The sequence below is a fragment of the Sceloporus occidentalis genome, unplaced genomic scaffold, assembly GCF_023333645.1.
Source record: "Sceloporus occidentalis isolate IW3139 unplaced genomic scaffold, rSceOcc1.0.p SCAF_7, whole genome shotgun sequence".
NCBI lineage: Eukaryota > Metazoa > Chordata > Lepidosauria > Squamata > Phrynosomatidae > Sceloporus > Sceloporus occidentalis.
Genome location: NW_028316987.1, coordinates 95,134,342 through 95,161,815, shown reverse-complemented (window position 1 = coordinate 95,161,815; position 27,474 = coordinate 95,134,342). Strand labels below are relative to the sequence as shown.

The following is a 27,474-nucleotide window of genomic DNA, read 5'->3' as shown; positions in this document are numbered from 1 at the left end:
CTGCTGAATCATTTTCTGTTGCAAAAGTAGTAAAATAAGTTTAGGTTTAAAAATTACATGTATTTCCAATTATCCCAAAACATGTTTTTGGAAGAAGGAGGAAAGAGAAAAGCAGTTTCTGCCTGTTTCCAGAACTTCAGAGGTGGCTAGTGTCTGTAGCTGTTTAACTGCGAGTTCCATCAGTTCCGACAAGCAAAGCCAACAGTGTGAAATCCTGGGACTGCAGCCCAATCCAGCCCAGCTTGCTTGACCACTTTTCTCACCCAGAAGTTTCTTCAATCAGGATTCCTCTTGTGAAAGAAGGAGAGACATGCTTTCCAGTACTGTGTGAAGAAGTCAAGAGTGTGTCAGAAGTACACACCAAGCATACGCCTCACTGAAACCTCCATAAATATTTAGCAGAATGCAGCTTGTATTAGCTGGATGAAATTTGGCTGCAGATAACAGCTGTTTAGAAGCGGATGAAAACAAAAACCCTCTCCAGTGTTGGGAGGAGAATATGTGAAAGCTTTAGAAATCCACAGAGCTGCTCCTCTGGTACGTGAAACTTTTGTGAGGAATAAGGCACTGAGCATGATGCTGCCTTTCCCATCCTTTTCCCCAAAAGGATATAATTTACAAAGTACATACAAGGCTTTATTCATCACTTTTGTAGTTTTTTATTATAAAAAAATAATTCCATATTAACCAGTACAATTTGGTCTGAGAATAAAAATTAGATCTCAAGGAGTGGCATAGGGGTGTGTGTGTGTGTGTCTACACATACATATATTCCAAGTTGCTTTGAGATGTTAAGATGCAAACTTAACATCTCAAGGCAACAATATGAGAGAGGACTCATATAGGACTGCTTGGCTGTTAAACTACGACAAAAGACATCAGAGGTCTTCTTTCCTCTCTTGTCTTCTCCGTTCAGAACTGGTTCAGGGGACCCATAAAGTAATACTGCCCCTCTTTCACATGCAAAATGTAGCAGGGACCAATCTATTACTGTCACTAGAACACCAAGAGGAAGGAGGATCGTATTTTTTCAAGTGCACCACACTAAGAGGACAGGAGCTCCTGCCAAGGCAACCAGTTGCACCACCTCAATGCCAGGGCCACCTAAAAGGCCAACTCAGGTCCACCAAGGCCTGAAAGGGTGGAAGTGTAGGGAGGGACTTGGATCACAGAGTGGATGTTCAAAGACGTCTTGCTGTTCAAAGAAGGGATGAGAAACAGAAGGGGGAAAGTAGAAGATATATGGAAGAGGCATGAAATATGAAAAAAGTTGGAAAGAGGGTTAAGGAGGGATAATGGTTAAAAGTATGTTAGAAGGAATATGGAAGTCTGAATAGCATCTTAGATGTGATTTCCATTAGAAGACTAAGATATTAGATTTTAGATGTGAATGGGATTTAGGAAACTATGATAAAAGATAAGTTTAAGACCGATAGGAAGGGTACCATAGGAATGATATAATGGGATATGGTTGGAATGGAGGATTCTCTTTTATTAATGTTTGCTGTTTATTTTAAAAGTTTGTGTATTTGTTTTGTGTTTCTTGAACAAAGATTATTTTAAAAAGACATCTTGCTGTTTTAGCACATTGTCCCCCTTGAGAGATGGTTTCAGTCTGTAGCTGTGGAGGGGGAACAGATCAGTCAGGAGAACTCTTGCAGCTGAGGCCTGGCGTTTTGGGTAGGCAAAGGCATTCAGAAGAAGTCAAAATCATCAGGAAGGTGTGCTCTGCTCAAATCTGGGGGAGCCCAAACTGCATTTGAGTGCCTCCTGTAACAGTCACCACATTCAATTGTTGCTGGATTTGTTGTAGTTATTTTGAAAAGGCACCCTCTGAGCACACATGGAATTGGCTAACCATGGCTACTGAGCACTTACTACAGCAAACAGGTTTGCAAAGTCCTGCTCATCAGCAGAGCTTGGAAAATATACCCATTTGCACAGCTCTCCTAGCTGGCATGGCCACTGGCCATGCAGGGGTATTCTGGGAGTTGTAGTGTACAAAATCAAGTTTTCCAAGTTCTGCTCATGGACTTATTCAGCTTGCAAGTACCTGTAACACATGTGAGATAATTTCAAGGGGCTGCCGCCTACCCAGCAATTTCTCAAATTGGGGTTATCTACTTTTACAGTGATTCCTTAGGCTTTCTTCTGGCATTGTTCAATCATTTCTGTGGGCAGATGTTATCTCCCCTGGACACAGGCCTGAAAGTAATTGCAATCCACTTCTTCAGTCCTTTTATCTTCCTTTTCTCCTTGATCTCCCCGAGGTTTTCCTACATAAAAACAACTCCCTGAGATGCCTCACGCTTTTGTCTCCCTGCTATGAGTCTCACATACACATCAGCATGCCTTTATATTTTGTGGATCTGAATCAAATATGCCTGGCCCTCTTGTTTCAACAAAGCCCTGTAAGCAGAGGAAACTGTGGGAAATTTCTTCACTGACCACCTGAGCCAAACCCGAGAGGATCACGAGAAGGTTTCCCAACTTGGCTTGAAGGGGAACTTCAGTCCGAATCACTTCCGTCCTGTTTTGCTGAGTCAACCGCCGATGCCAAGTTCTCCTCTTGGCCTCTTAGCCTTTCTCCTACAAGGGAGGCAGAGACATCCCTTCAGCATTTGTCATGGTTACATCATTTTAAGCAATGTGTAGAGAATGAAAAGCATAACCTCACACCATAGGATATAAGCTTCCCTCTCTCCCACCCTCCTTCCCTTTCGTAGGCATCTACAGCATCATGGTTACAGGACTGAATGCTCAGTTATCCAAATACTCCCAGCAAGTAGGACTTCCATCTAGACAGTCCTGGGGTTTCTCTAGGCAAGTAGCTTAGTGCTTCTTGCTGCCACATTCCTTATCATGAAGCAGAAGGATGCAGAGTACAGAACAGCACCAACGCTTCTTGGAGAGAAGATTTCTAACTCTCCTTTATTCTATGGAGTACTGACCAATATACACTGTTCTCTCCCCTTTTAATACCCACAACCACCCTGAAGGGTAAGTCAGTAAAACAGTGCAAGTGGCTTAAAGTTGTAGGAATATCTGGTATCCATATTAAGCAGAGTACAGCAGAGCTAGTGCACTATGAGCTTATTGTGGTAGAGATAGGAGTTATTCTGGGAACTCAGCTTCCTAGGCTACTCCTCATAGAGCTTGGTTTCCACACCTTTCACCATTTTGGTTGTAAGGTTAAAAAAAACATATTTATTGCCTTGGGAAATCTATCTTAAGATCAGAAAGAAAATGGACAAAGAAGATGACCTATGTTTGGTTAAAAGAGCCCCTAGAAGTAGAAGCCTTTGGGGTAACACAAGCATTGTATAGGAATATAAAGCTGGCTCTCATGTGTGGATATAAACTAGCAACCTTTATTGGCATTAGATCCCCAGGGATGCTTCCTTCCCACACAAAATGGACAAAGAGACTAGAAAACCTATTGAAGAAGGGGGATGTGATCTTTGCAGGTAAGAACGAAGCAAAAGGCTTGAATACATAGATCCAAGAAAGATACAGAGGTGAAACAAGGATCAGGTATTATCTAGGGTCCCCACTCTTACTCCAAACACTTTATACAAATGTTGATGCCTCTTTGGTTCCAATAAAAGCCACCGTGTTACCACAGTTGAGTAAGTGTGGAGAGTTTGAACCTAGGCTTCCCTAGTCCTTGTTCAACACTGGCCATGCTGCTTCAAGATGATGGGAGTTGTAGTCTAACACTTTTAGGCATCATTTACAAAGTTCCTCTAGACACTGTACAGGCTCTTTCCCAAGACAACCCAGTTCTAGAAGCAGAAGTCTTTGGGGTAGCAAAATGACTGTACAGGAACAGGATGCAAAATGTGGACATTTAACTCAGTATCTATGAAAGAGTAATAAAAATCCAGTTCTTATAGTAGGAGGTAGGCACTGTGTGGCAAAATTACTACTGGAGCAAAGATGCCAGGATGCCCTGGAGAAGAATAGGAGTGGAAGCCATCTGAGGGGAAGAAAATGGTCACATTCTCAACATAGTTCACAGCTTCTGGTTCCACCATTTGAGTCTTGTTCCCAGTCCTGTAACCTTTCCACCTGCCAACAAATCACTCACGTATTAGCTCAGCAATTGCCCTCTGTGTTCGCTTCTCGAGCTTCTCCAGCTTCTTGGCTACATCTCGCTTCAAGTCCCTGAGGAGAAAGAGGAGGAAACTGAAACCAACTGAGCCCAGGTAAGCATAGACACACCTGTGTACTGAGGAAAGAGTGGAGCCACAACAGAGAGACCACAAGGGCCAGTCCTTCGTAGGGTTGGGGGCCAAGAAAGTGAAGAAAGAAACAGGACCCTGAGATGCTGGAGTGGTTGCAGGAAACTCAGAACATATCTAGAGTGTTAGAGAAGAAACAGCCATTGGCTGAAAAAAGAAGCAAGCGACTGAACTGAACTGACAGTCCTTTGAGGAAAGTCTTGATTTATGGCCCATGCAATATCTCCAAGTGCTCTGAGCAGAGAAGTACATTTCAAAGAAAGGAATTATCACCATAGCTATTATGAGTCAACATCATTTTTAAAATGTCAGGGGCCATCAAACCAAATACAGTTGTCCTTCCCTTTTTGTGGACTTGGAATCCGCGGTGTTGCTCTTCGTGGAAGGGACATGCAGCCATTAATAAAATGGCAGCGCATGCTTGCATGCAGTCCTGCACACACGCCATGGGCAGGCACACCATTCTTTTCTACAGGAGTTGAATATGTGCGAATTGCCATTTTTGCGAAGGGGTCTGGAACGGATCCCCCATGAATTGGAAGGGGCTACTGTAAAGCTTTTAAAAAAGAACTTGAGAGAGAAAAGGAAAGTGAGATTGAACCTAGTTAAGATCCTTGCCATGCAATGTAAGTGTCAGATTTGTAATTCCCTCTGAAGACACCACAGTTGGAATTTTCCCTCAGCCAGAGATGAAGGAAGTGTGGCCCTCCAATCTGTTGTTGGACTGTAACTCCTATCAGCCTTAGCCAGCACAGAAGTTGACAAGGGCTGACAGAAGCTGCAATCCAGTCTGTTTCTGCATTAGACTTTCCTGTTGTTGATATTGTGTGCCTTCAAGTCCATTTCCAATATTTCGTGACCCTATCATGGGGTTTTCTTGGTAGGATTTGTTCAGAGGGGATTTGCCATTGCCTTCTTCTGAGAGAGTGTGATTTGCCCAAGGTCACCCAATGGGTTTCCATAGCTGAGAGAGGAATCGAACCCTGGTCTCCAGAGCTGTAGTCAAACCCTCAAAACCACTACATCACACTGGCTCTTTGCTATTGTGGAGTAAACTGGAGTTTTTCCCTGCTGGTTGCCAGAGTCTGATCATTACTGATGACCATATTAGTGGATCATTGGACATGTCTGGTTAATTACTTTTATCTTTCTATATTTTAAAAAAATTAGAGATGGGAAAGGACCTCCAGGCCTTTTCAGATCTTCATACTCACCAGTCAGGTTTTCTGGGTGCAAGATTTGCCAAATCCTATAAAAAGCAAAAGGAAAAAAATAATAATTATACACAGCATTACAGGTGGATAGACTTGTCCAAGGAAGCCAAATCTGCCCTGTGTTTGCAAGGTCTGTACTGGACTGTTGATAAGAAGAAGATCTGGAGGTCTCCATGCATACATATGTGCCTTCAAGCCATAGGTTGCTTGTTGACCTATGGCAAGCCCATGAATTTCATCGGGATTTCCTAGACAAGGAATACTCAGAGGCAGTTTTACTAGTTCCTTCTTCTGAAATATAGCCTACAGCCCCTGGTATTCATTAATGGTCTCCCATCCAAGTACTAACCAGGGCTGACATTGCTTAACTTTCAAGATCAGACAGGATCTGGTGCTTTCATGGTATTTAGGCCTCCTCTCATAGGGTGCCAAAATCTTTTCTTATGTGCTACTAATTATTATCATAACAAAGGAGATCCAAAGACCTCATCTACAGCAGGGGTTAGGAAAGTATGTCTTCACAATGGCAAAACCCCCAAATCCCTTCCTTGCATCCACACAGTACCCTGGGTAGTTTCCAGACTAATCGAAGATTCCAGAAAAGGAAATTCAGGTGTAAAATTATCTGAAAATGAATCAAAATCATATTAACTGCCATGCAAACATGGTGGCTCAGAGCAATTTCCCTCCTTGCTGTTGTTGTTGTGCCTTCAAGTTGTTTCTGACTTATGGTGACCCTAAGGCAACCCTATCTTGAGGTTTTCTTGGCAAGTTTCTTTTCCTCTGAGGCTGAGACAGTGTGACTTACCCAAGGTCACCCAATGGGTTTCCATGGTTGAATGGCTATTCGAACCCTGTTCTGCAAAATCCAATACTCAAGCCACTACGCTAAACTGGTTCTCAGAATTTCCCTCCTTATACTCCCCAAACTCTTTAACCCACCTCCAAGATACCACCAAAAATGGCTGATCTGGTGCTAAAATTGATTATGAGCTAAAAGTCAACTGATGTCACTTCTGGCCACCCAACATACATTTAGGCAACCTGCTAGAGCAGTGAGAGGGCAACGTGAGTCCCTGACCCCCACTCCCACTCCAAGTTCCGACCCTTGACTGAAAGATAGGGAAGGTCAACACATACCACTTCTTCGATGATCGGTTCCGGCTTGGCCGCCTCCAGCTGATCTTTCACCTTGTCTTCCACTAGAGGGCAGAAGACAAAAGCAGAACTTTACAAGTTGGCTCAGAGGATAACACAAACAAAGGAAACACAAACAAACACAAACACATCAGGATAACACAAACAAAGCCTGCGGGAGGGGGGCTGGAAAGCTCTCTAGGGATTTCCAGAGCAAATCTCTGATTCTCAACACTCATGGGACTGCGGCATTGTAAGCTGACCCTGCCCTTCAACAAAGGCAGTCCATGGACCTCATGCAGAACCCCAAACTGTGTCAAAGACCCCTCTGAAAATGAAGTCCTGTGTCCCCTAGAGAGTGGTGGGGTTAACTTTGCCACATTAATACCATCCAGCTGTTTTACGTTGAATCCCGATTTACCAAAAAGGTGTCTCTTAGGCTTAAAAACAGCCTTGAGGTATGGGGGTCCTTTTTCAGCCCCCAAAATATGCTTTTTAAAGATTAACTAGAGGGTGCAGGGAGTAGCTATTCAACACATATGGAGGGGGTCCTGTTTGGATTTGGAGACTCTTGAATTAAGGAGACATGAAACTTCCAGTGATCTCCACATCTGAAATCCAGTTACCAGTTCCAATTAGAACAGATCCACTTAATAAACTTCTGAAGGGTAAGTCAACACTTATGTGAATCCTACTGAATCAATGGTTATAATCTAGTGAGGGTTAGCAAGTGGAAATAGGCCTAGGGAATTGTGTGGCACTTCAATTCCCATGATGCCCTCTAGGAAAGCTACAGAAAAAAGGTTTATAGATGAAATACAGCTCTGTTCTCAGCCAGACCAGTTTGGTCTAAAAAAGAAATGAAACGAAAAGCAGACCTGTATCAGGGCAGCCATGAAGCGCCCTGATCTCTAGCAAATTACAGTGGGCCCTCCACCTTTGCTGGGGTTAGGGACATAGGACCTCTGTGAAAGTGGAAAAACCACAAATCACAAACCATTATTACAGTGGGCCCTCATCATCTGTGGGAGTTTGGTTCCAGGATCACCACCCACTAATTTAAAAAATGTGGTTGTTCAAGCCAGTATTTAAATTTTAAATCTTCAGAGGCAGCATAAGCCAGAGAAAGTGGGCTCTGCCTTTGTGACTTTGCCTCTGTTGGGATTTCACTTGGTCATTGCTGGGTGAGTCAAGAACCTGGCTGTATTTTGGACTCCAGTTCTCAGAAGCCCCCCAAATGCTACCTGGAAGATTCTGTGACTTGTGGCCCATAGCTTTTTTAAAAGTAAAATTTCCAAGTTCTAGGTAAGACTAGTCTATTTCAGCAGAGCTCTTACACCTTTCTTTCCAAACAGGCCCTTACCTGAGGCAGGCTTGGCTTGAGGCACCGTCCGACCCTTGAGTTCTTCATCTTCTGGAGTATAATTCCGCAACTTGAGCTCCCTAGAAAAGAGAAGAGGAGAACTGAGAAAGCTCCAACCCTTGCACATGCTGTCACTTCGATTATATGAGGTTACTGTATGGTCCCTTGCCTGAGCCTCGACAGGGTCCCCCAGGATTTTATCATGACAAAAAGCCAAGCATACTTAATTCTGGATAGGATCTATCCATAGTGTCTGCGTGTGCTGAGCAAGTACAACGTGAGGAAATCACAAGGACTGTTTTCCAAACACATTTATACTTGTTTGGGGAGGACAGACAGGCTGTGTGTAGTGCTCAGCAGAGGTGCATCAGAAAAAAGGCTGTTTAAAGCATTATTTTGCTTTTGTGTTGCATACATCTGCAACAGGTCAAGAGAGAACAGTTAAACCCAGGGCTTGGAGCAGAAAAGGTCATCCAGGAAACAAGGCCGGTTTGGCATTGGGAGAGGAATTCATATGAACTAGCCTATCTATTTGGGGGGGGGGGGGAGGGGAGTGAACTACATTGTGGAACTTACCTGGACAAACTGAACAAGAAGCATTGCAAAGCAGTGTCTCCAACTCTTTACAGCCAGTTCAGAAGGATACAATGGCTAATGATGCTGAAGACCTCTGAGGTCTTGGAGCATCTATAGGGAAGTGATCCGGGTGCATATCTTCTTGCAAAGATTGCATATCAGCACAAACTAGTAGATTTCTGCCCCAAATCCAGGCCTGAAGCAAGTCTAGACAATTACTGCCATCTTAATGAAACTGAAGCTGATAAGCCACCATGTGGGTCTGTTATCTTCCCCAAAGAGAGCAGATTCAAGACTGATCAGCAGCACCTTGGATCCAAGCAGGCCTTTTTCAGAATTGCCAACTAAGAGGACCAGGGACCACCCTTTTGCTTCCAGTTTAATGGACTTGGCCCACTTCCATCCACAAAACAGAACAGGCAAAACATCCAACTGGCTGTTACAAAATGCTGCCCCACATCCTCAGTCTACCGTATCCTGACGTGGCAACAGAATGGACAACAATGCTCCAGGACATCAAGGCAGGCTGGAGGTCAGAGCAATTGTGAGAGATGCTATCTCCAGCATGTCTTCAAAGCATGTCACAGTGGGGAGACTGCATTCTCGGGAGGCAGCCTGGAACTAATAAGGCCACTGACAGGTTGGAAAAACTCTGCCCAGGACCATTGTGCAAGAACACTGGAAACAGAGAAAGTTTTACACACACTTTCCTTGGACAGAGAAGGCTCCCCCATCGTCCCCTACAAGAGGGCCCAAGCCTGTGCCCTTAAGCTAGACTTGCCTTAGATTTCTCCCCCTTCACCAAGAGTGCATGGAACACAGCACTGGGGCCGCAGATGGCCTCAGGGACTGTGTTCATGGCTCCTGGCCCCTCTAAACTCCTGGACAATCCTTTCTGTGCCCCAAATGAGAAAGTAAATAAAAGAGAAAGCTTCTGGGAGCAGCACTTCCAATTCTAATTAGACATGAGGCCCAATGTGCTGTTTAACATAAAAAAAATATAAAATATAATATTTATTTATTTATACCCCGCTCTTCAGTCAAAAGGCTATCAGAGTGGCTTACAAATTGTTAATTAGACATTCCCCTGTCCTCAGGCTTACAATATACCATTTTTAAAGTGGACTTGTAGCCATTCCAGTTTTGTCATTGGAGCCATTTGGGGCAGTCTGCTTTACTGGTTAATTGGATTAGCCTGCTGACCATTTCAAACCATTTGGGGCTGTCTGAGCAGCTCCGCAGAGAGGCTCAGGGGCAGAAAATTGGCCACCTCAGTTACTACCCAAGTATCCACCCCTGAACCACATTTGAGCTGTTACCTCTGTTGCTTTGCTGGCTGCCCTTCTACACTGCACCTTCATCATCTTCATCACTGTTGTTCTTACCAGGCTCACTCCTGTTGACAGTGAGTCAACACATAGATAACAGTGAGTTACCGTATGTGTTAATTCACTGTCCAACAACTGATTCAATGGGTCTACTCTAGTTGGGATTAAACAACAGGATGCCAACCACCACCATCACCATTATTATTATTGTCATTATCATTTCAATTATATCCTGCCTGCTCCCCAACACTGGGACTCAAGCCAACCAAGAACCCATGCCAATGTTATTTCCAAACGGAGAGGAGAAACAGGACAAGGGAAGGAAGACAGGGATCAGGAAGATATAAAATGATGGTGGCAGAGTGAGTGAGGAGCTAAAGACACAGGTGAGACCAAGGGTGACAGATATTTAGCCCTTCACTTGTTGGGACAGACATAGTATGCATATATGTGGCTTAAGAAAATTATTACTAATACTCTGCTAATGTCCTCTCAGTACTACTGCAGGACTAAAAGGGGGGAATAGGAGTGATTATGCAGGATTGGTGCAGTATTTCAAATTCTTAGGTTCCAGACATTGGGATCAAACTGATTTGATACCTCCTTCCTCCGAACAGGATTCAGAAATGGCTATGTGCCTACATTTTTCCTCCTCCATAGGTGTGGGCTCGAATAGCAGCCTGAAAACATTTTTAAGTGCAAGAACTTTCAAACAACAGAACATATACACTCAAATAGTAACAATACCTCCATTACTGGATATTTCAAAAGTAAACAGAGAGAACCTAGCCAGTCATCTGTCAGTGTGTTTCCATTCACAAGGCCAAAGAGACAACGGAAGTATGCACTTTTCTCTCCCCCCCCCCCCCCCAGCTCAACATTTCTACAATTCTGTCTTACGTTGCCACTTGAGGTCTCCGTTTTACAGTATGCTCCACCCGTCAGCCCTAATCAGCAAAAACAGGTAAGGCAATATCCAAGGCATTCATTATTCACCACCCTCAGGATCAGGTAACATGACATCTCACAACTCACTTACCTTCTAGCACTGTTGACAGGAAAAGCAAATTCGGACCTTAGAAACGAACTGGCTTTTCCTTCCTGAGCAAGTCCATGACATGGCTCTTGATTTGCAAACAGGGATTTGTAGAGGGCTAAGCTAGACTAGGGATGTAATGTGTAAATTTAGTCTTATGACAGAGGAAAGAGTAGGTAGGTACCCCCAGTGTTGGGAACCCCCTGATGAGGAGAGTATGACTGGAACTTATTCTGGGTGGGGGAGAACGTGATGCGGACTGTGCATAAAATACAATTTTGGTATAGAAAGCAAGCTTTCTGTGCACAGAACATAATTTTATGTGCCCGAAATGCTGTTTTCTGGGCAAACAAAAGCCACATGCTGGCTTTTTTGGGGGGGTGGGGGGTGGAATGAGTCCCAAACACCAAACGATGTTCAAACACTGAACAAAAACTGAGTAATTTTGCTATTGTTTTCTCCTCACCCCAAGAAAGTCCTCAAAAACTGAACAGTTTGTTTCTTTCTTAGACTGAGAAAACAGTAACAAAATTATTCAGTTTTGGTTGTAAGAATGAAGTTCTATGAAGAGGTACATCCCTATGCCAAACCGCAAAGGTGAGAAAATGCTTAAATGGCAGAGAGCAGGAGCAGAAACCTACTTGTACTTTGGTGTCTCTTCCTCTTCGTTGTCACTTCGGAACTGTTTGGCTTCTGGCGCAGCTTCATCTTTATTCTGCTGGGAGCAGGGAGAAGAGAAAGAGAATTTGGAGAAATGATATAACTCACCAGGTGGAAAGCTTTGCTAGCTGGGTAGGGGAAGGCACACAGGGCTGACCACAAGAACAGCATGCCAATGGTGTCGCAGGCTACCACGTCCCCCCCCCAAAAAAAACCCTTCAGTACTTGGGCTTAATCACATTTCACTCCAAAAGCACTCCCCTCCCCTGCAATTTCCTACTGAGAGTTGACTACGCAAGAGAAATTGGAAAGGCAAAACACAGCAAGGGGAAAATGGAATTAGCTCTGTGGTGGCAACTGGGTCGTGCACAGCGGTTTATGTGTTTCAGCATTTGTACTTTCATTATCGTCCTTACTCAACCAAGTTCAAATCAAACAACAAGCCAGAGATGGGAGAGGGAAATACCCAACAGAGACCCTACTGAAGGGCTACATCAGATGGATTTATTATTATTTTAACTGAACCAATGTTTCAAAATAATGATGCTGAAACCACCAACAGTCTGGGTTGCACTGTTATACAGCAGAACTTCTGTCTTTCTCTTTTTCTTTTAAAAAAGGTCAAATCCACAATAAATGCTGGAATAAACCTTGCCTCCTTTGGCACTTCAATGCAGCTGTACTGAATTCATAGGGTGAAGAAACAGAGACAGCATACCAAGGCAGCAAGTAAAACTGGGACCATGCTCTGTCTGTATAGCAACATGAGAACAAGAGGAGTGACTTTCCTCCCTTAGATCTGGAGGTGTGAAGCAGCCAGACTGGATGATGTGAGAAAAAGGGTTTGCAAAGAACAAGCCTTTTACAGAAGAAGGCAGTTCATACAACTGAAGTTAAAAATTGTCATTTGATAGGGTATGGGAGAAATCTTCTGTTTGACTTGAATCCCATCAAGTCCAGGGCAAAAGCCAGGAACTAGCAGAACGTCAAACACCATTTCTTGTTTCCTTCAAGATTTCTCTTGGTTGGTCCCCTTTTGATAGATTGGAAGCCCTATACAAGCTTCTCCAGCCACGTCCATCCTAGTCCTAAAACATGATTAACAATCTGTTACCACCACATCAAGATGCCCTTGGCCAGGCCAGTTTCTCTTCAGCTTCTGCCATTTACCTCTACCTGTTCCCCCAAGAAACCAACTCCTCAATTCAACCACTTTTCCTAAACTAGGGCATCTTTTCTACAAGTTCACCCACCAGCCAACACTGGACTGAGATCCTTGGGGTCTCTTCCAACTCTATGACTGTACACCTTAGCACATTGGGCAATGACATTTTTTAACAGACTGATACATGCACATTAATTTCCATAGCCAAGAAGTGCATTCATGAAAGGACCAGAGTCTTCTGTGTTTTTCCATTGGCTGCTCCCATGAATTTATCTGATGTAAAACATTAGCTATTCAGATTCTTTTTAAAATGCAGGCAAATATGAAACAGGGATTGGGAAAATGTTTTGTCTTAGGGAGGAATGAGTGGAAACTAAAAAATTGTGGTCGATTTCCCAATAATATGGTTCACAATATAACAAGATTAATAATGAAGGTGTAGAGTAAAGTCCTTCAAATCCAGGAAGCCAATTGCCCCACTGCACTCCAGCAAAAGCTTGCGGTCTGCTGAAGGTGTAGCAAAGGTGCAGCTTTGGGGAGGATTTTGAGACAGGACATTGTTGTTGGAAGCAAACAATTAGTAGCCAAGAGAGCACTGTGGGCACACCAGCATTTTGAGCCATGCTTCAACTATTTTCTTCCCCCTTTATCCGCACAGTAGATTCAACCTATTTTTGAGAAAACCCTGCCCAGTTTCAGGTATCTCCAACTATCCCATAGTCTCCCCTTTCTTGGTCTTTCTGACAACAGTATCAGTTCTGTGAGCCAGCTGGGATCTTCAGCTGAAAAGAAATCAGAAGAGGACTAGGAATAGGAAGGGTGGCTATGAAAGAATTATACAAGATCCTAAAGAGTCAAGCTATACAACTGACCACTTAAGTTAGAATAGTCTAAGCCACTGTAGTCCCCATCATCATGTATGGATGTGAGAGCTGGACAGAGAAGAAAGAGGATAGGACGAAAATCAACTCATTTGTAATGTGGAGCTGGAGGAAAGTGCTGAGGATCCCATGGACAGCCAAAAGGACATACAAATGGGTGCTAGTATAGATCAAGATGGAAATCTCTCTAGAAGACAAGATTCTCAAATTGAGGCTGTTGTACTTTGGACATATCATGAGACAACATGACCCATTTGAAAAGACAATAATGGTAGGGAAGGTAGTAGAGAGGAAGACTATATGCCAGGTGGATAGACTCAATCAGAGAGGTCATGGGCATGAATTTGCAGGACCTGAGCAAAGCAGTGAAGGACATCTTGGAGATGTCTCATCCACAGGGTTGCTGTGTGTTGGGGTTGACTCAAGGGCGGCTAACAACAACAAACCAAGTAACCTTGTGTGAGCCTTGTGTTTATGCGCCCTTGCATTTGCAGGTGGACAGATGGTGGAAAAGTTGTGTTTGGCCGCACTCCATCTAACAGGTGGCAGGTGGTGACCCATGCTTTCAGGCACAGCAAAACATGCTTTCGGTTCCTTCCCAAGTTACTGGCAACTCCTTTGTTCTGAAGGTAAACCAAGCATAACTGACTTTTCATGCATTCCTCAGTATGGAAAATTTGATATAAAAATTAAGCGAAAGCAAATAGGGGTTTAAAAACCAAACCAAATAAAAAGCATTCCCATGGTTGCTACTGAGGAATACATGAAAAGTCAGTTCTCTTCCCATCTTCTATAATCATAAATTTCAATTTATATATTCATAGAACTCTAATTATTTAGGAGAAATTATGAAGACCTTGGATTTAGGAAATACTGTCTTACATGGTTAACACTCTGCCTCCAAATCAGACACTTAATAGGAATAAAGGAAAAAGGTGGAATATCACATCCAGTGGGCAGCAAAATGTTTGCAAGTGTAGAGTGCAACTGATTCTTCCTTCAAGAAAGGAGCCCAAGAAGAACAGAGACAGAACAAAGTTCTGAAAACTTGCTTGTTTGGAGTTCAATTCCCAGAATCCTCTGATCAGCATGGGACCAGGCTGACTGAGGGATTCTGGGAGTTTTACTCCTCCCAAACCCTAATTCTTCAAAGTTCTGGGTCAAACTAAATTGTTCAGGCTAACTTTAACCCTGTCCTACCCACTTTCTCCAAGAATCCTTTGCAAATGGCCAGAAGACTCTATGGTAGAGACTCATGGAGTGGATTCCAACAAGACAGGCTAAAAACATTACAGGCAGCTGGACATTTGACCATTACCAGCATGAATCTGACTACTTTCCTTCTGAATCTCTGCAGGAATGTGCTTGCAAAAGGGTGATAGCGTCTGAAAAATTGCCCAAATTGCAATTCCTTTTGTAAGGGCACATCGAATTTAAAGATCTTTACAAAATTCCTGTCTACATGGAGCAAATGTGCTTATCTCCTCCATTGGTTTCCAAGAGCAAATGCCTCAGAGCAAATTTTAAAGCTGCGGCAGCTCATGTTGCTTGGTCCTCATTGAAGTCGTAATCCTTGCTAAATCACAGCGGGTTGCTATGGAAATAATGGAAGTTGCAGTGTATTATGGCTTCCTGCAGGAGGAAAAAAACCCAAATATGCAGGGGAAAGGACTTCAAAAACCCAAATATCCCTCAAAGCTTCCTTGAACCTCAAATTAATAAAAAAGTCTGCTCCCTCTGCTGAATGAACCCAGGAAGGTAGGTCAGGAAGTATGCAGATTTTTGAAGGGAAAAGGTTGCACTAAGCCTACAAATGCCAGCAAAAGAAGAAATGCTTTTTAAAAAGTAAAATGCTAGCAAAGCACTGTCACTTAGGTTTCATCTAGGCTGAAGAAATAATGAAGTTTGGCACCACTTTAACCGTCACGGCTTCATCCTCTGTAGTTTGTGGTGGCATCAGAGCTCTCTGGTAGAAAAGCTAAAGATCTCACAAAATTAAATTCCAGAATTCCTTAGCATGGAGCATGGCAGTTCAAGTGGTATGAAACTGCATTACTTCTGCGGTATAGATTCAGCCTTAGCCAATGCAGTGGCAAAGGCCCCAGAAGGAGGCATACCATTCAAGCGCACAATGCAAAGCGTTGGTGATGACCTGTAAAGCCCTCGTACAGCTCAGATCCAGGTTTATCAGGTGAGCTGGCTGTGTCCTGAGACCTGCAGGCATCCCCATATCCCCCAGCTAGCAACCTTTTGGGGCTCATGTATGAGTCCAAGTTCAAAGTTTTATCACTGATATCCTGATGGTAAGAGCTGTTAGACAGTGGAAAATGGTTCCTTGGAGAGCGGTGGAGTCTCCTTCTTTGGAGGTTTTCAAGCAGAGGCTGCACGGTCATCTGTTGGGAGTGCTTTGGGTCATCCTGCATGGCAGAATGGGGTCAGTCTCTTCCAACCCGATGATTCTATGAGATAGGCCCTTTGCGGTGCCCCCGTCACGTGCTAGGGGTTGGCCGAGGACCTAGCGTCCACACTGGCCTCACCCCTAGCACGTGACGGGGGCGTAAAAACGGCGCATAGTGTCCGCATGTCGCGCCCCGGATATGACGCCGCAAGTGCGCGAGTAGCGCCTTGCGGCGTCCCATCCGGGACGCAAGAAGAAGTGTCATTTTGGGGCTTCTTTTTGCTCCGCGGGGGAGCCGCACGGTTTGGCTCCTGCAGCTCCCTCACGGAGCAACTGGCAGCGGCGCGAGACCACGCGTTTTGGGCAGTCTGTACTGCACCATAGTTCCTTATTTCTAGAGAGAAGCAAAATCTGCAGGGTCTTCTGCCTCAGAAGGAGGCAGAACACCCTGAACCTTGTAGTCCTGCTCTTTCTATGGAGAAAACCAGCATCATCACCCTTACATGCCACCACTGGACCGGAAAAAAGAAAAGATGTCAAGGGCACAGGCAGTTAGAAACCAATTTGTTTATAAAAAGATTCCAATTAAAACTACTGCCCCGGCAGCCACATTCCTGGCTTTAAATGGAGACTTCAAGCAGATAAGGATTGTTCCACTCTCGGACTTTTTATCAAAGGGCTGCACACACTTCCCCTCGGGGCACTCCAAAGAATAAAAGAGCTGCCTGGGATTTTCTCAGCCCTCCGAAAGAAGGAAGCATTTCTTAGCAAGCCAAGAAGAAGCTATCAGCAAATCGACACAGGACAACTCGAAATTTCCAGGGAGCAAGAAGACAAAAGAGGATTCTTGACCACAGCAGAGTGGACACTCAGGGAGTGAGGAAGCGGGAGAACCATTTATTTCCATTTCTTACTCCCTCTCTATCCACAATGTGTGTGTTTCTGTGCCTTCTTCAGATCTTCTTATGTCAATTTATGGGGTTTATGCATTTCATGGGATTTTCTTAGGCATGAAATACTCAGATATTTTGGTCTAGGGCCGTAAGTAAATACATACATACATACATACATACATACATAACGTAAAGAATCCTCAAAGGTGATTTTGCCCGTTCCTTCCTCTGAAATAGAGCCTAAAGCACCTGGGATTCATTGGCAGTCCTTCTGGGCTTTGGGAAGTTTCTTCTTTTTGGAGTATCTCTCCCAGATTCTGAGAGTGGTACTCCAAAAAGGCATCTTTTTTCTCATGTTCTGCAAGATCCACTTCCAGCCTGCAATATTTGGGGGGAAAGGGACCAAGGTCAGATCTTTTGTGTGTTTATGTGCCTTCGGAGTTATGGCAACCCCATAAATTCCATGGGGTTTTCTAAGGCAAGGAATGCTCAGAGATGGTTTTGCCAGTTTCTGCCTCTGAAATAAAGCCTACAGCAACCTAGTAATAAACAGAGGAAAAATCCTATCAGTGTGAAGCTGCCTTATAACAAATCTGAGCGCTCTTTCACTTATTTTCAGCCATTTGTCCCCTTTCTTTCTTTCTTTCTTTCTATCATCTATCTATACATCCATCCATCCCAGTTAGCTATTCATTTCCATGTTTGGAAAATAATTTGGTCCAAATATAGAAATATCCAATCTTGCACGGTCCTCACTGGCAAAGGCCTGTCTTTTTTGCTTGAGCTGTTCGCAAAGAGCTAAATTAGTGCTCGCCACTAATAATCTTTAAGTCAGAAGTGGCTTTTACAGATAACACTTTTGAACAAGCCTAACAGGTTAATTTCAGGAAAAACAACAGGGAGCCATTTGCAGATGTAAATCACATGCTTTGCACATACTAATGAAGCATTCCCAAGTGGGCGCAAGACAAACCTAACTGTGCATTTTTGGAGTTGATCATTAACCTAGTTTCCAAGAGCTATTTCTCTAGCCAGACCCCATGTTTTTAAAAGCATATAAAAAACCACAACCTCTGGCTAGTTCAGAAAAAGGCAGAGGTGTTTGACAAAGGTAAGTTCAAAAACACAAGTCTGGCTATCAAGCTGGGGCCTATGTTCTCCAAAAAGAAAAGCATGCTTTAATCCAGTGCTTCTCAATTATTTTCTGTCATGCCCCCCCTAGGAAGAAGAAAACATTTCACGCCCCCCGCACGACTGTAAATAGTATCATTTGTCTATAAAATTGTTATAAGTACACCTCTGCATAACAGAGCCTTGCGCCCCCCTTTACGGAGCCTCGCGCCCCCCCTGGGGGGCCCGCCCCACTATTTGAGAACTACTGCTTTAATCAAACATTTAATTTGCACTTTCAAAACCGGAAGGTCCTTGAAAAAAAAATCCCCTTCTTCATGAAGGGAGTTATGGCGGCCCCAGTCCTTGCTGTTATCTCTGGACGACGATAAGCTTGGAAACAAGAGGGGAACTCAGCGCTGGTCAGGAACCCAACAATTAAAGATTACCTTGAATCGGAGGAACTCCTTCCTATCCAAGCAAAAGAGAAAGAAGGACAGACAGAAAATTGCCAAAGTACATTAAGAAAAATATGAGGGACACATAACCAGCTTTTGCAATAAAGCTTCCACCAAAAAAAAAGGCAATCCTAGAAAACCAAGCAGCCAAATGGCCAATCTTTCAACCCTGGGGCTAACGCACACTACAGAATTATAGCACTATTATTCCACTTCAAATGCCATGGTTTCATCTGACAGCATCCTGGGCTTTATAGTTTGGTGAGACAACAGAGGGTTCAGGCCGAGGATTCTAAATGCCCCTTCCTAAACTGCAAATCCCAGGATTCCACAGGACTGAACCATGGCATTTAAAGGGAATAACAGCACTATTAATTCTCTTGTGCCAATGGACCCCTCAAAAAACAGCCAGTGTTCTCAATGTGGAACAGTACAAAGAAAAGTCTGACACCAATAACACATCTCTGACAGACCAGGTTGAATACCTCGCCAAACTACAAATCCCAGGATTCCACCGAATGGAGCCATAACAGTTAAATTTTGTCAAACTGCTTTATTTCTGCAGTGTGAATACATCCATGGAATGAACCAATGGATTTAAATGATAAGAAAAGAGACACCACCAAATCACTAGGAAGAATTTCTTGATTGTAAGATGTGTTTGACAGTAAAATGAAGTGCTTCAAAGGATGGTGGACTCCAACCTGGTTCTTTGGAGGTCATTAAAGAGAACTTGAATGGCCATCTATTGGGAGTGCTTTAGTTATGTATTGGACTGGATTATCATTGCAATCTCTTCCACCTCTATGATTCTAACTTAGTTGCAGTGGCAAGTAGACATCTCTGTAGTGGTTTTACAAAGCAAATGGTCATCTCCTTTCTTGAATTAAGCTACTTCTGCAGTCAATGAGCAGACAGTTTGAAGATAACAAAACCCATGGAGATGAACAAAGGCAACAGGAGTTACTGCCGTAAATGTTGAGCTTAGCTCCAGAAGTTTCCAGCAAGCTCTGTTGGGTCACAGAACTACTCACACCTGCAAGAGAAGACAAAGCCCCAAAGAACCAATACTTCCCCACCTAAATAAGTTCTGGTTCCTTTGCAGGGTCCCAAGAAAGAAATATTGCAAGGTATAAACATACAGAGGGGAGAAATGTCCAGGACTGGAGCATTTGTGGGTTTAGCAGGGGAAGGCAGAAGAAAACATAGTGCAGTTTTATGAGGAAGGTATTTTGCTATGAATTCCACATTCCCCAAATACTTGTAAAATGTGTTTAGAAAATTCTCCCAGTCTTGCCAGCTTGCTCAGCATTTGTTATCTGCAATTAATCCCCTTCCACTTTCATTATTTATACCAGTATACCGACTGGCGCCAACAGGTTTAAAAATATGACTGCAAGTCTTCAAAGCTGTCACATCCTTTGCACTGAACCGAGAGATTTCAACACCTCCTACAACCTTTGCTGGCGATGTGAGAGCCTGAGTTTCTCAACTTCAAGCAACACCTCATTTCCAAGAAATAAAATCTGTATGGGAAGGGAGGAGGAATCCAGTTGAATCCCTGGGTTTGGGGTAGTTCAAAAAATAAAATATGCAATTGCTGAACTGGAAGTTATTGCCTCCAGAAGAGGCAGATGAAAACCTTAGGCAACTCCTAGAATATCAGGAGAAATTCCGGTCACCGAGTACCCCACTTCCCCAACCTGGTACTCTCAAGACTGTGTAGACTATAAGTCCTACCATCCCCAAGACAAGAATAACAGACCACACTGTATGCATTTAGGGTTCATCCTTATGACTGTGAGCCCACTGACTGGGACACTTGGCTGACCCAGAGAAGAGTTCATTAATGCAAAACATGAATCAAGAAGGCATGTTGGCATTTGGAGGGCATGGCTAACATGCAGTTCAAGGAGGCTACATAGCAGCACAATCTAAACCCAGAACCAAAGCTGATGATCGCTGGGCAGAACAATGCTTAGAATCATAGAATCACAGAGTTGGAAGAGACGGCGTGCAAATAAAGAATTTGTGCTGTACAGTGACAGAACGTGAACGTTTATGATCTGCATATAAAGATGATAGGCAGTGGTTTCTAATTCTTGACGACATATTATTGCCGCCATTCCCGCCCCCCCAAAGAACAAAACAAGCATTGATTTCAATCACAGAACTGTAACGGACCCCAAGGGAGATCTAGTTCAAACTCAGCCAATGCATGAAAACCGAAAAGCATCCCTGACCATGGCTCTCCAACCTTTATTTAAGACTCTCCAGTGAAGGAAATGCCAACACCCTTCAAGTCAGTCCTTTCCACCGTCAACCAACTTTTACTGTCAGGAAGTCACAATCTCCTTTCTTGTCACTTGAATGACTGCTTCAGTACTACTCCTGAGAAAGCAGAAAACAAACTTGCTCTATCTCCCATGTGAAAGCTTCTTAGACATTCAATAATGTCTACTATATCCCTCTTGGTCCTCTCTTCTCCAGGCTAAATATATCCAGTTCTGGGGATCATTCCTTATAGGTCCTGGTTCCCAGAATATTCATCATTTTGGTCACCATCCTCTGGGCATAAACTACTGAAAATTGTAGAATCTTAAGAGTTGGAAGGAGCTGCAAGAACTATCTAGTTAAGCCACCTGCATGAAAGTTGGTCATCCAACCTGTTTAAAGACCTCCAAAGAAGAGTCCACCACCCACCAAGGCAGTCTATTCCACTGTTCTAGTCTCTGTAGCAGCAGAAAACAAACTTGTTCAGTTTGTTTTGGTTTGGCCAGGCCTCACCAGGAATACTGTGTCCACTTCTAGGGGACACAATTCAATAAGGATGTTGACAAGCTGGAGCGTGTCCAGACGAGGGCAACCAAAATGGTGAGGGTCTGGAAATCACCAAGCCTATGAGGAGTGACTTAGGGAGCTGGGTATGCTTAGCCTGGGGAAGAGAAGATTAAGAGGTGATATAATAGCCCTGTTTAAGTATCTGAATGGATGTCACGCTGAGGATGTAGCAAGCTTGTTTTCTGCTGCTCCAGAGAACAGGACCTGGAACAATGGATGCAAGCTACAGGAAAAGAGATCCCACCTAAACCTTAAGAAGAACTTCCTAACAGTAAGGGCTGTTTGACAGTGGAACACACTCCATCTGAGTGTGGTGGAATCTCCTTCTTTGGAGATTTTTAAACACAGGCTGGATGGCCATTGGTCGCAGGGAGGGCTTACACTGTGTTTTCCTGCATGGCCAAAGGGGGTCCAGAAAATAGGGCCCAGAGCAATGGATTCGAGCTAAGGAATTCCACCTAAACATTAGGAAGAACGTCCTGACAGTAAGAGCTGCTCGATAGTGTAACACGCTCCCTCGGAGTGTGGTTGTGTCTCCTTCTTTGGAGGCTTTTAAGCAGAATTTGGATGGCTATCTGTTTGGAGTGCTTGGATTGTGTATTCCTGCATGACAGGGGGTTAGACCAGATGGCCCCTCGGGGTCTCTTCCATATCTATGATTCTAGGTTCTATGTGACATCCCTTTAGATATGGTTATCACACCACCTCTCAGTTTTCTCCTAACTAAACATACCCAGCTCCTAGGTCATCCCTCATAAAGCTTGGTGTCCAGACTTTTGATCATCTTGGTTGCCCTTCTCTGGACAAGCTCCTGCTTGTCAATATCCTTCTTGAACTGTGGCGCCCAAAACTAGACTTAGCATTCCAGATGAGGTCTGACCAAAGAACAACAGAGTGGTACTACTACATCTAGACTTACATTGGTTTATTTGGTGCCGCACCACACTGTTAACTCATGTTTATCTTGTGATCTGCTAGAACCCTAGATCCTTTCACGCATACTGCTGCCAAGCCAGGTGTCACCCATCTCAAAAGCATGCACATCTGATTTTCCCCATACTTAAATGTAGCTCCTCACATTTATTCTTGCTGAAATCCACTTTATTTTGGTCCTATTCTCTAATCTGTTAAGGTCATCTTGAGTTCTGACTCTGTCCTCAAGGGATAAGATCTGACTAAAGTTAAACAATTTGGTTTCCATGGAAAGGTTTAAGTACTCTTTGCCCTGCTACTTGAAACCAAAGCATGAGCAAAGCAAATCTCTCTGAACTCAACTGGGCTTAAAATGCTTAACTCTATCAGGACCATAACTGGTGCATTCTGTGCAAGATTATGCTTGCTCTTCAATCGATTATAAAAACTGACTGTAATATAACATTCTGATCTCATTTTAATCGGTTATTTTTAGTTAATAATTTTAAAATGTTTTTTTCTTTAAAAAACCAAACAAACCCTGATTTAAATTTTTAAAAAGCGGGTGTAAATTTTTAAAAGCATACTTCCCCCTTAAAATCCGCTCATTTTTATCCAACCTGAGCCTTGACAACAACTGTTTACTCAAACAGCACCTCAGAGTCACCATAAATTGGAAACAACTTGAAGGCACACAATAAGAAGAAAACAAAGCCGAACATGTAAGGCACAAATGATTTCCTAACCAAGTTGTGTGTGTATGCGCCTTCAGGTCACCTGTCAACCTATGGCAACCCCATGAACTTCATAGCATTTTCTTAGGCAAGGAACCCTCAGAGATGGTTTGGCCAGTTCTTTCTTCTGGAATGTAGCCTACAGCACCTGGTACTCACTGGCAGTCTCCCATCCAAGTACTAACCAGGGATGACTCTGCTTATCTCCAAAGATCAGGTGGGATCTGGCGCCTTTAGGGGATTTAGGTAGCAAATAGCTTGTGTGTACTTTCCCATTAATAACCTTTGCCATCTGAATCACACTCTGATGTTTCTTGGCCACATGTGTCCTGGTTTTTAATCTGTGAAATGTTGGAAGGTATGTAGAATTTACTTCTTTGGTCATCTAAAGCTATCTCCGTAACAAAGAGTACAGAGACCTTCCCAAGAGACTAAATGCAGTGTTCCATCACCAAGTCAAGCCAACTTTGACCTATGGCACCACTATGAAGGTGAGCTTTCCAAGAGACTCAGTCTTGTTGCTCAGGCATTGCAAACTCAGGGACACACCTTCCTTGATCTGAGTCGCTCCACCTATAGTGTAATGTCCCTCTTTTCCTCTTGCCTTCCACAACATACCTCCAAGATACACTTTGTTGTTGATGTTGTGTGCCTTCAAATCATTTCTAACTTATGGTGACGCTAAGGTGAACCTGTATGGCATTTTCTTGGCAGGATTTCTTCAGAGGAGGTTTGCCATGGCCTTCCTCGAGGCTGAGAGCATGTGATTTGCCCAAGGTCCCCCAGTGGATTTCATGGCTGAGCTGGGAATCCAACCTTGGTCTCTAGAGTTGAAGCCCAACACTCAAACCACTATGCCACGCTGCGTCTTACGACCATTATTGTATAGCAATAATATTGCAACAACTATTTATTTCAATAGGATTTGCCCAGGAAACATCCTCAGTGGTGGCAGTGCCTGTCGCTGGGTCTGTTTTATGTCACCCAGATGCTTCTCTCCAAAGCAAATTACAGAATCTAGCCTCCTCGTCTAAAGCAATCTGTTTCCCAGAGCTGTTAGAAAACTTTATTAGTCAAACTATTAATAAACCATGAGCGACGAGGCAGACGGTTTATCTTGCCAGATGGGTCAGACAGATCACTTTATTCTAAGCATGGATAATTCATGGGACCATAGCTTCTCAGGGGCACTAGCGGCAAGGAGAGCACCAGCAAACCTTCAGCTATCATCTTCCTTTTTAATTAAAAGACAAAAGGCTTTGGAGGGACCAGAGCAACGGTTTTCTCCTTTGAAAACAAACAATGACATGCAGGACTTGGGCAAGTCACAGCTGGGACTGGCCAATGGCATTCCTCTTTTACATTATTGTCAGTTCAGTTCACACTGTCCAGTTTTCTCAGGACTGGATGCAGATTTTAACATGGAGCAGTGGATGCATGCAAACCAACATGGGCTAAATCTAGGCAGGCAGGCTTCTTTTAAAGGAATTACTGAAATGAGGAAAACAAAGGAATTGCCTCATCGTAGTCTTACCTTGCATGCTAACCCCTGGAAAGTTCATAAGCAAATTATCATGGAAATAGTCAGCTCCTGTTGCTCTCCAGCTTCTGCTCCTCAAAAAACATTCCAAACAAGATTCCTATTAAAGCTAACTACCACTGACAGGTCTATTCCTCCAAGCGTTTGGCTGACCCTTTGAAAAGTTCCTTATAACAAGGTTCATCACTAGGAATGTTTCTAGGTTATTTATGCATCTCTGTGTCTGTTAGCAGAATATCCTGACTCTATTACGGATCAGTTTCAGAGGATGGGTCCTTTACTGTGGTGGCTGGACAGCAAATGAATGTTTTTCACTTTCCTCTAAATAAAAATCTCACAAACTATCCTAAGCTAAATCCCAAATAGTTTTTTGTGGGTTTGGGGGGCTCTGTGGCCATGCTCTAGAAGAGTTTATTCCTGACATTTCTCCAGCAGCTGTGGCTTTGGCATTTTCAGAGAATGCTGGCATGGAAGTGAGTGGGGTATATAAGATATATATATGACTCTAAATTGGGAGGAGTGATTTCCACGTTAATCTGTGTATTGTTCTGAGGCATTGCAGGAATAATCTAGACTGCTTTAACTGCCCTGGCTCAGTGCTAGGGAATTCTGGGAACTGTAGTTTGTTGTGGCACCAGAACCCTCTCTGACAGAGAAGGCTAAATGTCTCACAAAACTCCAGTTCCCAGGATTCACTAACACTAAGCCAGGGCAGTTAAAGTGGTCTCAAACTCGATTACTGTATATACTCATGTATAAGTCTAAAAATGTAGGTCAAAAATTGACCCCAAAAGCCTCAGTCGACATCCATGGGGTCAATGTAAGTAAAGCATCTTAACTCTTATTTAAGAGGAGGAGCCATCCCCTGATGAAAAGCAAGAGTACAATCTCTCCTGGAAGCACTGACCCTCTCTACTCTCTCATCCATCCAGTCTTAAGAGTAAGCACAAAGAGTTATATCTGACGGAAACTGCAAATCCCAGGATTCCACAGGATGGAGCTACAGCACTTAAAGCGGTGCCAAACTGCCTTATTTCTACGGCGCAGACGCACCCAGAGAAGCCTAAACACCCCCCCCCACTAAACTACAAATCCCAGTATCCCATGGGACTGGACCCCATCACTTACACGCTCTGCTAACCTCACGACTCGACTTCTGCAATGCGCTCTACATGGGGCCACCCTGGTGCTTAGTCCGGAAACTTCAATTGGTACAGAATATGGCAGCCAGGTTGGTCATGGGAAAATCTAGAAGTGACCCCATCACTCCAATGGCTGCCTATTAGCTTCTGGGCGCAGGACAAGGTGCTGGTTCTGACCTTTAAAGCCCTACATGGCTTGGGCCCAACCTATTGGCACGATTGCCTCCTTCCATAGAATCCTCCCTGCGCACTTTGGTCCTCTGGGAGGGGGGATTATTGCAACCTATAAAGGCCAGATTAACCCCAACCTCCCAGAGGGCCTTTTCTTTTGCCGCTTCCAGACCATGGAATGGCCTGACGGAGGAGATGCGTCTTATTGCTATCTTAGGGCCCAAACAGACAGGCCAAAAGGAAGCTGCTTTGGGTCACTTTGGAGGCATGCTGTTTAAATGATGCATGTGTCCTCAGAGTCCAGAAGCCACACCAAAGCCACAATCATGTTCTTAGGACTGGAGCACAGCTTTGGCGCAGCTTCTGGACTCTTAGGACGCATGCATCATTGAAACAGCACACCTCCAAAGTGACCCAAAGCAGCTTTCTTTTGGCCTGTCTGTATGGGGCCTTAGCTTTGAAAGGGCTGCCATTGACTGCCTTGTGCCTAATCCCTCGTTGTCCATTTCAATTGGATTATTTTATTTTGAGATTGTTTTAATATTTCATTGTTTAATTCTGCTAATTAGGGGAGGGACGGAAGGGGATCTTGAGGATTTGTATGGAGCTTTAATAGGTAAGCTGCCTCTATTATCTTCGATAGAGAAGCGGAATACAAATAAAAATTTTATATTATTATTATTATTATTATTATTAAAGCAGGAACGAACTGCACTATTTCTGCAGCGTAGACACACCCAAAGGAGTCTATACAACTTCCCACCAAACCAGAAATCCCAGGATCCCATGGGATACTGTTGAAGCAATGGACTGGAAAAGACCAAAAAACAAGAAAGGGTACTAGGGATAAGCTTTAACTATAGTTGCTGAAAAGGGTAACAAGCAATATATATATATATGTGTGTGTGTGTGTGTGTGTATAAAACAAAAGTATGCAAAACCAATATATACAAAGGATACAAGATAAACCATAGCAATAATAGCCAAGAACAATAACAAAATAGGAAATAATGCAACCTCTTTGAAGCAAATAACACAAATGTAATACAACAGAAAAGAAAGTTGAGAAGGTTATGCAGATACAGCGGAAGGTACACCAAACTACAAATCCCATGGTTCCACGATGACGTCACAAGTGACATCACCAGAGGCTCCGCCCCTTTCTGTCAAGTACCGGAAGCCCTCGCATTCCGGAGCCACCGGCATTCAGCGGCTCCCTCCCTCCCTCCCTCCCTCCCAGCCGGGACCCCCGACCCACCTGCCTGGCTGCTGCCCCGGTCCTCTCCCGCAGCGCCTTCAGCCGCTCCTTCCGCTTCAGCGCTTCTTCCTGCAGCCCTCCCGGCGCGGCCGCCATCTTGCCGCGCACTGCGCAGGCGCAATGGGCCAAAAAGCAGAGGCCGTCAGCAGAGCGCCAAGCTCATCGATCGACGAACCCAAGGGAGGCGAGCAGAGCGCCCAGCTCATCGATGGGAGGAGGACAGCCTTTCCCTTCTCCTCCAAAGAATTGCAAAAGGAGATCAGTTATATGTTTTATTATGGAATATATATTATATTCTAACATGTATTATAGAATATATATTATAATACATATATATTATATTATATTATAGAATATCTATTTTATAGAATATAGCAAAGCTCCCAAACCTTTGCTCCTTCAGGTGTTTTGGA

The 27,474-nt window shown here is 43.8% G+C and overlaps 1 protein-coding gene across 1 annotated transcript; it reads right to left on the bottom strand.

The window, feature by feature from the left end:
• Positions 1-648: 648 nt before the first annotated feature.
• On the bottom strand, positions 649-27,160 carry LOC149310142 (coiled-coil domain-containing protein 12-like). Its single transcript, XM_089533783.1, has 7 exons — positions 27,062-27,160; positions 11,540-11,613; positions 7,959-8,038; positions 6,599-6,660; positions 5,459-5,493; positions 4,091-4,167; positions 649-2,589 (listed from the first exon to the last, which is right to left on the bottom strand). The coding sequence occupies exons 1-7, from the start codon at positions 27,155-27,157 to the stop codon at positions 2,510-2,512; spliced, it is 504 nt and encodes a 167-aa protein (XP_089389909.1). The 5' UTR covers positions 27,158-27,160; the 3' UTR covers positions 649-2,509.
• Between the last annotated feature and the right edge of the window lie 314 nt (positions 27,161-27,474).

Excerpts from the sequence above, each read along its gene's own strand:
- LOC149310142 (XM_089533783.1), bottom strand. The coding sequence starts at position 27,157 with ATGGCGGCCGCGCCGGGAGGGCTGCAGGAAGAAGCGCTGAAGCGGAAG. Across the intron at positions 6,661-7,958 it reads TCAAGCCAAGCCTGCCTCAG|TGGAAGACAAGGTGAAAGAT; the intron begins GTAAGGGCCTGT and ends TCTGCCCTCTAG. Across the intron at positions 2,590-4,090 it reads GGCAATTGCTGAGCTAATAC|GAGAAAGGCTAAGAGGCCAA; the intron begins GTGAGTGATTTG and ends CCTCCCTTGTAG.